Below are 13,643 nucleotides of genomic sequence, written 5' to 3' on the forward strand. Positions count from 1 at the left end.
AGGTCAGGAAGAAGATTGCAGGTTAGGAAGGCGGTGCTGAGTTCGAGGGATTTGACTGAGACAAGGTGGGGGGAGGGGAAATGAGGAAACTGGAGAAATCTGAGTTCATCCCCTGAGGTTGGAGGGTTCCTAGGCGGAAGATGAGGCGCTCTTCCTCCAACCGTCGTGTTGCTATGGCAATGGAGGAGTCCAAGGACCTGCCTGTCCTTGGTGGAGTGGGAGGGGGAGTTGAAGTGTTGAGCCACGGGGTGGTTGGGTTGGTTGGTCTGGGTGTCCCAGAGGTGTTCTCTGAAATGTTCCACAAGTAGGCGGACTGTCTCCCCAATATAGAGGAGGCTACATCAAGCCACACCCGATGTGGCCTCCTCTATATTGGGTACCCGATGTGGCCTCCTCTATATTGGGCACCCGATATTACAGGGTGACCTGGACAGATTATGTGAGTGGTCAGATGCATGGCAGATGCAGTTTAATGTGGATAAATGTATGGTTATTCACTTTGATGGCAAGAACAGGAAGGCAGATTACTACCTAAATGGAATCAATTTAGGTAAAGGAGCAGTAGAGAGAGAGGAGAAAGTGAGGACTGCAGATGCTGGAGATCAGAGCTGAAAATGTGTTGCTGGAAAAGCGCAGGTCAGGCAGCATCCAAGGAACAGGAGAATCGACGTTTCGGGCATAAGCCTGAAGAAGGGCATAAGCCTGATGGGTGAGTGCCGAACCAGAGGACACAGCTTAAAAATACAGGGTAGACCATTTAGGACAGAGATGAGGAGAAACTTCTTCACCCAGAGAGTGGTGGTTGTGTGGAATGCTCTGCCCCAGAGGGCAGTGGAAGCCCAATCTCTGGATTCATTTAAGAAAGAGTTGGATAGAGCTCTCAAAGATTGTGGAATCAAGGGTTATGGAGATAAGGCAGGAACAGGATAATGATTAAGGTTGATCAGCCATGACCATATTGAATGGTGGTGCAGGCTCGAAGGGCAGAATGGCCTACTCCTACACCTATTGTCTATTTGCATAGAGGTACATTTAGTGGAACAATGGTTGTGATTGGAGGCATAGCCATACTTTCGTTGTTTTTTAAAAAAATTGAAACACAAATTCTGCTGAATGTAATTTGTGCACAAATCCTTACACTGGTTTGCCAAGTTTGCATTACTGAGCAGAAGCTCCAGATCTTGATGCTTAAAAAGGGCCTTTAGTTTTTACTCAAATGGAATTATGACTCCATTTAAGACATTTATAGTGTGCCCTATAAACAGGAACATTAAGAGTTTAACATTAAAACACAAGCCATTTATCATACATCAATTTTGGCACAATGCAATCATATTTAGTCTAAGAATAATAAAATAGTTACACTTGCTAAATGAAAGTGGGATGATATTACCAAGAATCTTAAACACCCCACACATCTCTATTTGGCATCAAGGGACAAATCCTACTCATCATCCATGCAGAGTATTTACAGACCTACCTTATTGGGACATGGCCAACATCAAAATTCTTCATATAGTGGGAACAGTCCATATCATCATGAACAACTCCTTTCCCTGTGCTGCCAAAAGTCTCTATTGCGTACACTTCTCCTTCCTAAACAGGAAACATGGAAACAATGGCTGAACCTTTAAACTTCAACTCCCCCCACTCCCACCATGATGAACCAAAGCACGAGACGTTAGACCTGGTGAGGAAGCAATCCATGACCATAAGACGAGACTTAAAAAGCAGGTGGCTTTTTCTTCAGGATGCCTGAATCTTTGCTGTTTGGTTAGTAGTCATTCCTAACTGCAATTTGTGGGAAACTATTTGGAAGTCATGTTCACAAAAGGCTTTTTGGTCCATTAAGTCCCAATCCTCCCAGTTAGCTTCCAACTGTATTTGAACTCCTCACACCCACTCGCTACTTCTTTCCAACATCCCTCTTTGTTGATTATTGAACACTATCACTGACGGGAGAAGCTCCCAATTACTGCTTTAAATATACTCAGTAACATCTTAATCTCCATTGGCTACACAGTCTTTTATATCTGATACTAAAACCTGACCACTACTTCATCAGTGGTCAAACAAGACGCTGAGTGGTTGTGGCAGACCCTATCTAAATGCAATCTTTGTTTTAACCTCTAGGTGTTCCCTCAAACTTACATCTTTCAGTTTATTTCATTTACACCTCGGGGACACCTTCCTCACCTGGCACAACCCCTTTGCAAAATTTCAGCTTTTCGTTGGATCAGGATATCAATGGAGCAAATTAGCGACAATCTTATAATATCACAATGCAGACTAAACAGCCTCCATTTGCTCCTATGAAGTCATTTTAAGGGAAGAAAGGGCAAAGCTAACCATTTTTCTCACCTATACAAGCAATTCTGATGGAGACTAGAAAAAGAACCGATGAACTATATACAACAGAGAGTTGAAAGGCAGCAATTGTCACTGCCTTTGTGGTGTGCCAAAAGTTTGAAGAACAGAATTTAATGTCCTTTACCTCCATTCTGGTGGCTTCTCCACCTTTGACAATTGGAACAGTTTTCCCTGCATGTATCCTGTACTGTCCAATGGAATGACCATTCAAGTTACGAATTGGTTTTACTGTGAAGGTACAAAATCAAACTTTAGGGAATACACACATTCTTGACAAGAGATAACATTTTTAATGCACCTTTAATATAATAAAAGCATCCAGGACACCTAGCATGAGTACAATAAAGTGTGACCCTGGACTGATAGGGGTCACTGAGGCATGATTTAGGAGTGTTTTAAAGGTGAGAAGAGAGGCAAAGAGGTGAAGTAAGTATATTCAGGAACTAGGGGAGGCATAACAGGCCAGAATTACAAAAGCACAGAGGAGTTGGAGATTAAAGAGATGTGGGGTGGGAAGGTTACAAATGGAAATAAAGATGAGACTAGGTATCACAGAATTTATCAGTACAGAGGAAGACCATTTGGCACACTGTCCCTGCACCAGCTAGGCCCATTCTCCAGCCCTGTCTTTACAGCTCTCAAGATAGGTCACAGCAAGCACAGGGCTGAAAGTAGTACAAGATTTGTTAAGAGTCAGGACAGGGGCAGCAAGCCTCAAGTTTATGACAGGCAGAATGTGTAAGACCAGCCACAAGTGTAGTCATCAAGGCACAACTAGGGCAACAACTGAATTGAGATGAGAAAGGGGTGCAGTTGAGTGATGTTTAAGGTGGAAGCAGGTGGCCTGGTCTGTGCGTGAAGTCAGAAGCTCATTGAGGGCAAATTTAGATTAGATTACTTAGTGTGGAAACAGGCCCTTCAGCTCAACAAGTCCACACTGACCCTCCGAAGAGCAACCCACCCAGACTCATTCCCCTACATTTACCCCTTCACACTACAGGCAACTTAGCATGGCCAATTCACCTAACCTGCACGTTTTTGGACTGTGGGAGGAAACCAACGCAGACATAGGGAGAATGTGCAAACTCCACACAGACAGTTGCCTGAGGTGGGAATTGAACTCAGGTCTCTGGCGCTGTGAGGCAACAGTGCTAACCGGTGAGCCACTGTGCCACCCATGTTACCAAAAGTTACAGAAAAACTAGCTTAATCTCAGATTGTTGCCAAGAGGAGGGATGGAGTCTGTAGAATCGCAGAGTCAGAGATCTACAGCAACTCGTCCATACTGACCTGATATCTGAAATAAATCAAGTCCATTTGCCAGCACTTGGCCTATATCTCTCTAAAGGCTTATACCCATCTGGATGCCTTTAAAATATTGTAATTATACCAGCCTCCACCACTTCCTCTGGCAATGCATTCCACATACTCACCACCCTCCAAGAAAAAGTTGCTCCTTAGATCTCTCAAATAGTTCCCCTCTCACCATAAGCCTATGGCCTCTAACTCTGGACTCCCCCACCCAGGGAAAAGACCTTGTCTATTTACCCTTTTCAATGCCCCTCGTGACTTTAGAAACTTTTATAAGGTCACCCCTCAGCCTCCGACACTCCAGGGAAAACAGCCCAGCCTGTTCAACCTCTCCCTATAGCTCAAATCCTCCAACCTCCTCCTTCGGGGCGGCACAGTGGCTAGCACTGCTGCCTCACAGCGCCAGAGACCTGGGTTCAATTCCCGCCTCAGACGACTGACTGTGTGGAGTTTGCATGTTCTCCCCGTGTCTGCGTGGGTTTCCTCTGGGTGCTCCGGTTTCCTCCCACCATCCAAAGATGTGCAGGGTCAGGTGAATTGGCCATACTAAATTGCCCGTAGCGTTAGGTAAAGGGTAAATGTAGGGGTATGGGTGGGTTTCGCTTCGGCGGGTCGGTGTGGACTTGTTGGGCCGAAGGGCCTGTTTCCACACTGTAATCTAATCTGTAATCTAATCTAATCTAAACCCTGGCAACATCCTTGTAAATATTTTCTGAACCCTTTTGAGTTTCACAACATTCTTTCTATAGCAGGGAGACCAGAATTGTACACAATATTCCAAAAGTGGCTGAATCAATGCCCTGTACAGCCACAACGTGACCTCCCAACTCCTATACTCAGTGCACTGACCAATAAAGGCAAATGTACCAAATGCCTTCTTTACCACCCTGTCTACGTGCAACTCCAGCTATGAACCTGCACTCCAGATCTCTGTTCAGCAACACTCCCCAGGAGCTTGCCATTAAGTGTTTAAGTCCTGCCCTGATTTGCCTTTCCAAAATGCAGCACCTCATTTATCTAAATTAAACTCTATCTGCCACTCTGCGGCCCATTAGCCATCTGATCAAGATCCCATTGTACTCTGAGGGAACCTTATTCACTGTCCACTACATCTCCAATTTTGGTATCAGCTGCAAACGGACTAACCCTTCCTCTTATGTCCACGTCCAACACATTTATGTAAATGACGAAAGGTAGTGGACCATCACTGATCCTTGTGGCACTGATCACAGGCCTCCAATCTGAAAAACAACCCTCCCACCATCTTCTACCTTTCAGCCAGTTCTGTATCCAAATGATTAGTTGTCCCTGTGTTCCATGAGATCTAACCTTGCTCACCAGTCTCCCATGGGGAATCTTGTCGAACACTTTACTGAAGTCCATATAGATAACATCCACCGCTCCATCCTCATCAATCCTCTTTGCTACTTCTTCAAAAAAACTCAATCAAGTTTGTGAGACATGATTTCCCACACACAAAACCATGTTGACTATCCCTTGCCTTTCCAAATACAGGTACAACCTGCCCTCCAGGATTCCCTCCAACAACTTGCCCACCACCGTCAGGCTCACCGGTCTATAGTTCCATGGCTTTGCTTTACACCTTTCTTAAATTGTGGTACCACGTTAGCCAACCTCCAGTCTCCTGGCACTTCATCTGTGGCTATCGATGATACAAATATCTCAGCAAGAGGCCCTAGCTTCCCACAGAGTTCTAGGGTACACTTGATCATGTCTCAGGGATAGATCCACTTTCATAGATCTTAGGACGTCCAGCACCATCACCTCTGTAATATGGACATTTTTCAAGATGTCGCTATTTATTTCCCCACATTCTCCTTCACGTTAAATACTGATCCAAAATACTTATTTAGTATCTGCTCAATCTCCTGTGGTTCCACACACAGACTGCCTTGCTGATCTTTGAGGGGCCCCAATCTCTGAGGAGAAAGTGAGGACTGCAGATGCTGGAGATCAGAGCTGAAAATGTGTTGCTGGAAAAGGGCAGCAGGTCAGGTAGCATCCAAGGAACAGGAGAATCGACGTTTCGGGCATAAGCCCTTCGGGCCCCAATCTCTCCCTACCCTTTTGTCCTTAATGTGTTTATAAATTCCCTTTGGATTCTCCTTAACCCTATTTGCCAAAGCTATCTCATGTCACCTTTTTGCCCTCCTGATCTCCCTCAAATATACTCCTACTGCCTTTATACTCTAAGGATTCATTTGATCTCTGCTGTCTAACATGAAACAAAGTTGGAGCAGTGTTGTATATGCCAATATATCAATAAAGCCTCAGCCACAGCAACACAATAGAACTTTGAAAGTAATGAGCGATCTATTCAAAATACACATGAATATTTGAGGTCAGTGAGGACTCGACAGGTTTAAGATGGAGGTTCCTAACTGCACAGACACAGGTTCGAGCTGAGGTGACAACAGGAATGCAACAAATGGCCTCAATGCAACTGGCCCGGCACTGAAGAAAGGGCAACAACAACTCCAATGTAACTCTTAGAGTTAGCATGTCCAGCTGATACCTTGATATGTTTTGCCATCAATTTCAACTTCATAGGATTCCATGACTTCCTGAATGGATTCACCAATGTCACAAAGGCGAACATCAATTCCTGCATTCTAAAACAAAGAATTTTTCCAGATTTGAGTGACAGGTGAGAACATACTCTTTCAAATACCCTTCAGATACAGAGCCATCACAAAGGGTCATTGGGTAGGGGATTGGTTACGGAAGCTCACAGGAATCTGCCATGGTCCAGCTTTCTCAACCACTACCTCCTCTTAATCCAATTGTGGTCTTAACCACAGCCTTTCGGATGATGACCAATAGGGATGCTCTGTACACGGGTATATTTCTAATCCTAGGTCTATAACACCAGGATATTTATCTGCCTTACTTGCACTAAAAAGGTTGAATGTTAAATACCATTTTCAGTTTTTCTTCTCACCAAATCCACTTGCAAGACATTTGGTACACGGTAACAATGCTGTAGGCAAGGTTGTTGCTCAAGTACAGGACAGACAGTCGGAAATTAGAGGAGTTAGCCAATCTCACAAACAATATGTTTGTGTTGTATTGTTGTACTGTGCTGCACTCCCTCATTACTGGACTGCAGTGCCAGCTTAGGCCATGGGAGCAACTCCTGAGAATAAGACTCAAACCCATTTCCTACTCATGAACTTGGATGGGTGTCACATGTCACAGCAACTGGCGATGTTATCAACTCAGTTAGGTTATCACACCAGATTTGTGGAACTTGATTTAACATGGACAATCTAAACTTCTGCTCAAATCTGAATTACTCCTTTAGATTTGAATTTTCAATACAGGTGACTGAAGCCTGAAAACTATTCAGATTAAAAATACTCCTGCAGTGGCTTATTATGTATTATATCAAATTTTGATTTTACATAAACATTGCTATGAACTGCATTACAATAATCGTTCATATCTTCATAACTGAACAGGATAACAGCAAGGTCCCAGCTACATGCTGGTCTCAGCTGAGGCAACAGAAACATCATGTCGGTTGTGGAGCTGATGTGTTAAAAATACATGCGTTAATCATATATACAATGTTGTTAATCACCCAGGAGGGAATACAGCAGCAAATGTATCAGTTGCTCACCATTCATCCAATTCTAATGAGTGCAGGTAATATATTAAAACTAAAGGGCTCAGGTAAGGCTGTTGTGGCACAGTGAGAGAATCTCTACCTCTCAGCTGGAAGTCCCAGGTTCCAATTCCACCTGAACGTGCAATGACATTGCTGAACAATTTGATTAGAAAGTATCTATTGGGTTCAGGTCCAAAGCGTTAACCAAGCTGCCACCTGCTTTCAACTCAGGTTTCAAGCATGGACAATGTTATTATATTTCCAGCTTACCTTTATACCGGTATTTGTAGCATCTCTAACAGCTTCTATCAGCTTGTCATACTTAGGGTTAAATGCAACTGTGAAAGCACAGTCAATGATATGGCCTGCGGAAGAGAACAGTCAAATTACGTGTTAACTTAAAATGAAATCTCACAAGACTTAAAACATTCCAGAAATAAAACAAAATGTGGCCCAACCATTGACGTGTGTTCCAAAGTCAATTTTGCAGACATCATCGTACTGGAGCACGGTGGGGTCTCCGGCATTTGGCGTGTAGTGAGCTGCACAGTTGTTCAGGGAGCAGCCAGTCGGAAAAGCCAAGCCAGCACTCAGTCCGTTCTCTTTGATCAGCTTACGGGAGCAATCTTCTAGCTTTTCACTGCAAAATCAAAGCTGCATTTTAGTTTTTTCCCCTCAGGGAGGTATAATGGCATCTCCACAACAACCATACACCAGGTGATCTGCACTGACTGATTCCTCTGTCAGACAGTACATTAGGTCCAATTGTAAAAGGTCTACCATGAGTATCAAGAATAAAGGTTTGGCCTGAAACGGCAACAGAAATTGTTGGAAAAACTTAGCAGGTCTGGCAGCATCTGTGGAGAGAAAGCAGAGTTAACATTTCGGAACCAGTCACCCTTCTTGCTAGGAGTCAGGCTAGAGGAGGATAGCAGCTTTCCTTCTCTAAAGGACACGCATGAACCCAATGCATTTTAAAAAATTAACAGTAATGCAGCATTCACTGTTACATATATTAACTTTTGGTTAATAGAAACAAAAACAAGGGGATCATTCAGCCCTTTGAGCCAGCTCCGCCTTTCAATATGATCATGGCTAATCATTAAACTCTGTACCTTGTTCCCGCTTTCTCCCCATACCCTTTAATCTCTTTAGAACTAAGAACGAAATCTAACCCCTTCCTGAAAACATTGTCTTTTGGCCTTAACCACTTTCTGTGGCAAAGAATTCCAGACTCCTCTTTGTCTGGGTGAAGAAATTTCTCATCTCAACCATAAGCAGTCTAACCGTTTCCTTGAACTATGACCCCTGATTCTGGACTCTTCAGGAAATCTTTCCTACAAGAGAATTTATTTACAACTGAATTTAAATGTCCTAGCTGCCATGTTGGATTTTGAATTCAAGTTGCATGCAGATCTCTATACTGATAGTTCAGTAACGTACCTACTATACTCATAACCCATTTGGTGCGGCAGGTCATCGAGGTTAAAAACCAAGCAATATGATGCTTGCGGGCTGCCAGTTACAAGGGAGGAGAGAAATCCAGTGACAGCATTAACAGTATTCCTGCTGTCAGTAATCCTATGCATTATTTAAAGAAAAATCATCAGGCACAGTCAGAAAGAGTTGCCACATTTCAACCACTGTTCCACAATGATCCTGGCTAGAAAGCATCAGTAAAGTGGAGTATTAAGCTTTAGAGACCTTCTCCATTGTGGCTGCCTCAGCAGTCAGTTAATGACTGGGCAGCAGATCAGATGCTCAGCCATCTCACACTGAATGAGAAAACCAAGGGAGCTAACAGTTTGTTTTAAATGTAATTCTTATGGTCTCTCTTTAAAAGGACAGGTTTCCTTCCATGAAAGGTATTCCTGAACGAGTTGAGTTTGCATCACATCCTTCACACCCATTTGAGTATCATAAGAAAATTAGAGTTCAAGTTCTCAAACCACTTTGGTGGAGTTTAGTTATGTATTTTCTGGATTACAAGTCTGGCAACAGCCACCGTACCTAATGTTTTCCATTAATGACAGGAATGTTCACTTACCAAATCTCAATCATGGTCATGCCGGGCTTGAGCCAGCTCCTGACGTATTTGCGCACCTGTCTGTGCGCTTCAGCTGCTTGTCTGAAATCGCTCCAGATCTCTTCACTAGCCTGGTTTAATACCTTCTTCTCTTCACTAGTCATGCGCCAAGCCAAAGTACGACTAAATACAAGAAATGGTGAGGGGGAATGAATAAAGGTTACTGATCTCAAAACAACTGGCCAATTATGAGCAAAGACAACAGATTAAAAACTCAATCATTTCAACACTCTCCTGTTGTTTGCACCTCTTGTAACTGACACTCAGTTTGGTCTCATTGCATTGACTGGCACGACAATCACAATGTCTAAAGAAAAGATGTTACTGCCAGGCTCCACCAAATCATCCTGAACAGAGGTCAACTGCATGATATAATAAAAATAAAAAAGTGACCTATTCTTTAAAGCTACAACCCATATTTCCGATAATGAATTAAGCAGCTCATAGGAACCAGTTTAAATGTGCAACCATTAATGCCGCCAGATAGGTAATAAAAAACATTAATCATACAAAACTTATTGGAATAAATGTCTTGGAAAATATAACCAGTTAGGTTCAAAACTCAATTTTGATTTGTACAGGTTTCCTGGAGAATTATGATAATAGAGTCAAATGCATTAAATCAGTTTTAAAGAAACGATACAGAAATTTCTGTTTCAGAATTAATCTTATAGGTTTAAATATGGTTTTCTTTATTTATCTGGGCAGTGGGATCACTGGCCAGATCAATATTTATAGTTTGACCCTATTTATCCTTGGTAAGCTAGTGGTGAGCTGCCTTCTTGAACCACTCAGTTCATTTGCATTTAGAAGGGAGTTCCAGGATTTTGATCCAATGAGTGTGGGAAGACTGTTATAGTTCCATATCCATAAGATATAGGAACAGAAATTAGGCCATTCAACCCATCAAGTCTGCTCCACCATTCAATCATGACAGGCAGGAGGCTGGAAGAACACAGCAAGCCAGGCAGCATTAGGAGGTGGAGAAGTCGACCTCTTCTCCTGAAGGGTTACACCTGAAACACTGACTTCTCCACCTTCTGATGCTGCCTAGCTTGCTGCGTTCTTCCAGCCTCCTGCTTGTTTGTTTTGGATTCCAGCATCTGCTGTTTTTGTGTCACTCTCCCACCATTCAATCATGGCTGATAGGTTTCTCAACCCCATTTTCCCCACATTCTTCCTGTAACCTTTGATCCACTTGGCAATAAAGATGATGTGGGGCTTGGAACATTTGCTGCCCTTGTACTTCTAGGGCTGTAGAGGTCAAGTGTTTGAAAGCCTTGGTGATTTCATCTTGTAGATGGTACACCCTTCCACGGTGCACTAGTGATGAACTGGGGAAGTGGTGCATAAGGTGTCAATTAAGCTTTGATGGCATAATATTCTCTTACCCCAGTGGCCTCCTTATATGGAAAACATCGCACCCTCATCAGTCAGATGTCAAAGGATGAGAAATGGAAGCATTGCATAGCGAGGGCAGGCATAATGAAGTCTGCAGTCATTCAAGTAAGAATAGTGAAATTTAAACTGTGTCTATATTTGATCTGGAACTACTCAACACCAGTTCCTTTGACAGGCAACTATTCCAAACAGTCACATGTATTTGATGGTGCCACTCATAAATGACCCTCTTGTCATTTATTCAACGAATGGCAGGACATTAGGAAACTCAGAGGAACCATAGGATGTTTGTCCACAGATCCTTGATGGTGGCATGGTGGGTTAATGGGGTAGTTAGGAAGACATACAGAATGCTTGCCAAGAGCAGGAAGGTTATTTGAAGCTGTACAGGACTTTGAATAGCCCAGAGCTGGAGTATTCTGTGCAATTCTAGTCACAATATTATAGGAAGGACTGGAGATTCACCAGGATGTTTCCTGGGATGGAGCAGTTTAGATATGGAGAGAGGCTGGTTAAGCTCAGGTTGTTTTCTTGGGAGCAGAGAAGGTTAAGGGAGGATAGAGGTGTATATGATTATGAGGGACATGGACAGGAAACAGCTGTTCCCCTTAGGGTCAATAACAAGGGGGCACATTTATAAAGTGAAAGGCAGATGGTTTAGAGGGGATTTGAGGGTGGAGGAAGACTGGAATGCACCAACTGAGGGCGTTGTTGAAGCAGGTAATCTCAACACTTAAAGAGTACTTGGATGAGCCTGGTGTGGGAAAGTGGGACTAGTGTGGGTAGCAGTATATTTTTGGTAGTACAGACCCAATGGTCCGAAGGGTCTCTTCTATATTGTATAATCTTATTGAAGCCTTCAATAACATGTTCGGAGTACGAGAGACCCGGATCAAATTGCCTTTTGTTTGCACTTTCTAGTGAAGACCAGCCACCTTCAGCTAGCAATAAGCACTAACAAAGCACATGGAAAAAACAAAACAGACCAGAAGGCATTTTCCGACATATAACAAATCTAGATTAAAACCAAGAGATGTAAAGTACTTAATTTGTAAATATAATAAAAGCACATTATTGCTTGGACGAAGAACTTACCCATCTTGTAAAGGCGGATATTCACATTCTTGCCCTTTAAGAAAGGCCCCAGTAGGGAACAACTCACAAATCGGAATGGAAGGAGGATCTGTTTGAACCTTTGCTGCTCATAGATAAAAGCATCTTAAGATATAGATTAACAGTGTTGCAAAACAACAAGTTGCATTAAACTCTGTCCCATAACGGAGGATCAGGCAGCTATCCAGCCCTCCAAGCTGTCATTTAACTGAATCATGTTTGGTTTGTTCTTTAACTCTACAATCCACAAACCTTAACTTGCTGTTTCAGAAAAGCTTAAAATTTGGAGCCCATTGAAATGGTCAAACTCAAGTCTTTGCAGCATTTTTTGACAGTTCTAGTACACTTTGAGCAGAAAGGTGTTTCCTGCTCAAACATTAAGGATACTTCCCTTTGTTCCGGACTCTTGCACCAAAGGAAATATTTCCTGTATCTGCTTTGAACAATTCCTTTAATCATATTTAATACTTTGAAGTTAGATTACCCTTCAGTGTCCTACTACTCCAGAGTCTACGAAACAGGCTAGCAGCCCAAGTATCATTTTGGCAAATCTGAACTGTAATCTATCCAGTATCTGTCTACTGGCTACAAACAATTTCAATTCTGGATCTCTCAGCTTCTCCACAACCCTGACCTTCTGACTATTTCCAGGATGCTCTCGTTTCTCTTTCTCAGTTCAGAACGGGTGAGCTCTCACTTCCACACTGAAAACCACCTGCCAGAGTCTGACCCACTTAACTTATTCACGTCTCTTTACAATGCTGCTCTCATTTACACTGCGTACTCTAGCCCCATCTCAGCATCGGCAAGAAGTTGAACATATGGCTCTCCGTTGCTTCATCTACCCCACTAACAAACAACAAAATGCTGTGCCCCAGTATTATATTTAAGAAGAGAGATTGACCCGTTATTTCCAGTAGAAGGAAAAGAGTAATCAGGCAAAACACAAAGCAAAACTCATGAATGGCCAATTCGGACTTCAAAATAAATTCTTGTTGATCAGCATCATTGCCATAGACAAGCATACTGCAGTGGACATAGTTTACCTTGATTTTCAAAAGGTCTTTTGATAAGATGTCTTAGGAGACAATTGCATGTCAGAGTATGCAAAGTTAGGAACAAATAGAATGGATTGCTAGACAGAAAACAAGCAGCAGGAATAAAGGGCAACATACAGAAAGCTAGAAGGTAGATGTAGGGCTGACAAGGATCAGTACTGTTCATGATTTATATTAATGATGCAGACTTTGGAGTGAACAAAAACAATTTCTAACATTGTAATTGATAAAATAGGAGTTGGGAAAAAGCCAATTCTGAGGAGGACTGCAATAAATTACAGGGTGCAATTAACAAGTGTGCAAAATAGTCACTATTGGCAAGCTAATTTCATAGAACAGCAATCAGAGAATTGTTGTCACAAAACCACATGGGTGTACAGTGGAGGAGAAACTTGCAGCATCCCACTGAGACATTCCTCTAAAGTAAGTAACGAGTGTGTGACAATACAAACATTTCAAGGTACTGCACACAATAACTACATTTTATAAAGAATATTGAACAGGAGAGAGAAATAAAGTTGCATGTTACTTCGAAATAAAGAATCTAAATGAGGTCAATAAGTGAAAGGATCTAGGAGTACACATACACAAATCCCCTATAATAAGGACAAAGGTCAATAAGGTCAGTTAGTAAAAGCAAACCTTGCACAATGGTTTAATTTGAGAGGAAAGG

At 42.5% G+C, this 13,643-nt stretch overlaps 1 protein-coding gene across 1 annotated transcript in view; it reads right to left on the minus strand.

The window, feature by feature from the left end:
• Positions 1 to 12,016, minus strand: part of metap2a (methionyl aminopeptidase 2a) — a 14,947-nt gene extending 2,931 nt beyond the window's left edge. Inside the window, exons 1-7 of the mRNA XM_043713307.1 lie at positions 11,895 to 12,016; positions 9,360 to 9,521; positions 7,771 to 7,952; positions 7,583 to 7,677; positions 6,218 to 6,314; positions 2,495 to 2,598; positions 1,481 to 1,596 (exon numbers count right to left, since the gene is read on the minus strand). Coding sequence (XP_043569242.1) covers positions 1,481 to 1,596; positions 2,495 to 2,598; positions 6,218 to 6,314; positions 7,583 to 7,677; positions 7,771 to 7,952; positions 9,360 to 9,502 — 737 coding nt within the window. The 5' untranslated portion in view covers positions 9,503 to 9,521; positions 11,895 to 12,016. The remainder of the gene's footprint in view (positions 1 to 1,480; positions 1,597 to 2,494; positions 2,599 to 6,217; positions 6,315 to 7,582; positions 7,678 to 7,770; positions 7,953 to 9,359; positions 9,522 to 11,894) is intronic.
• Positions 12,017 to 13,643: the final 1,627 nt, after the last annotated feature.

Source organism: Chiloscyllium plagiosum, chromosome 23 (genome assembly GCF_004010195.1).
Source record: "Chiloscyllium plagiosum isolate BGI_BamShark_2017 chromosome 23, ASM401019v2, whole genome shotgun sequence".
Taxonomy (NCBI): domain Eukaryota; kingdom Metazoa; phylum Chordata; class Chondrichthyes; order Orectolobiformes; family Hemiscylliidae; genus Chiloscyllium; species Chiloscyllium plagiosum.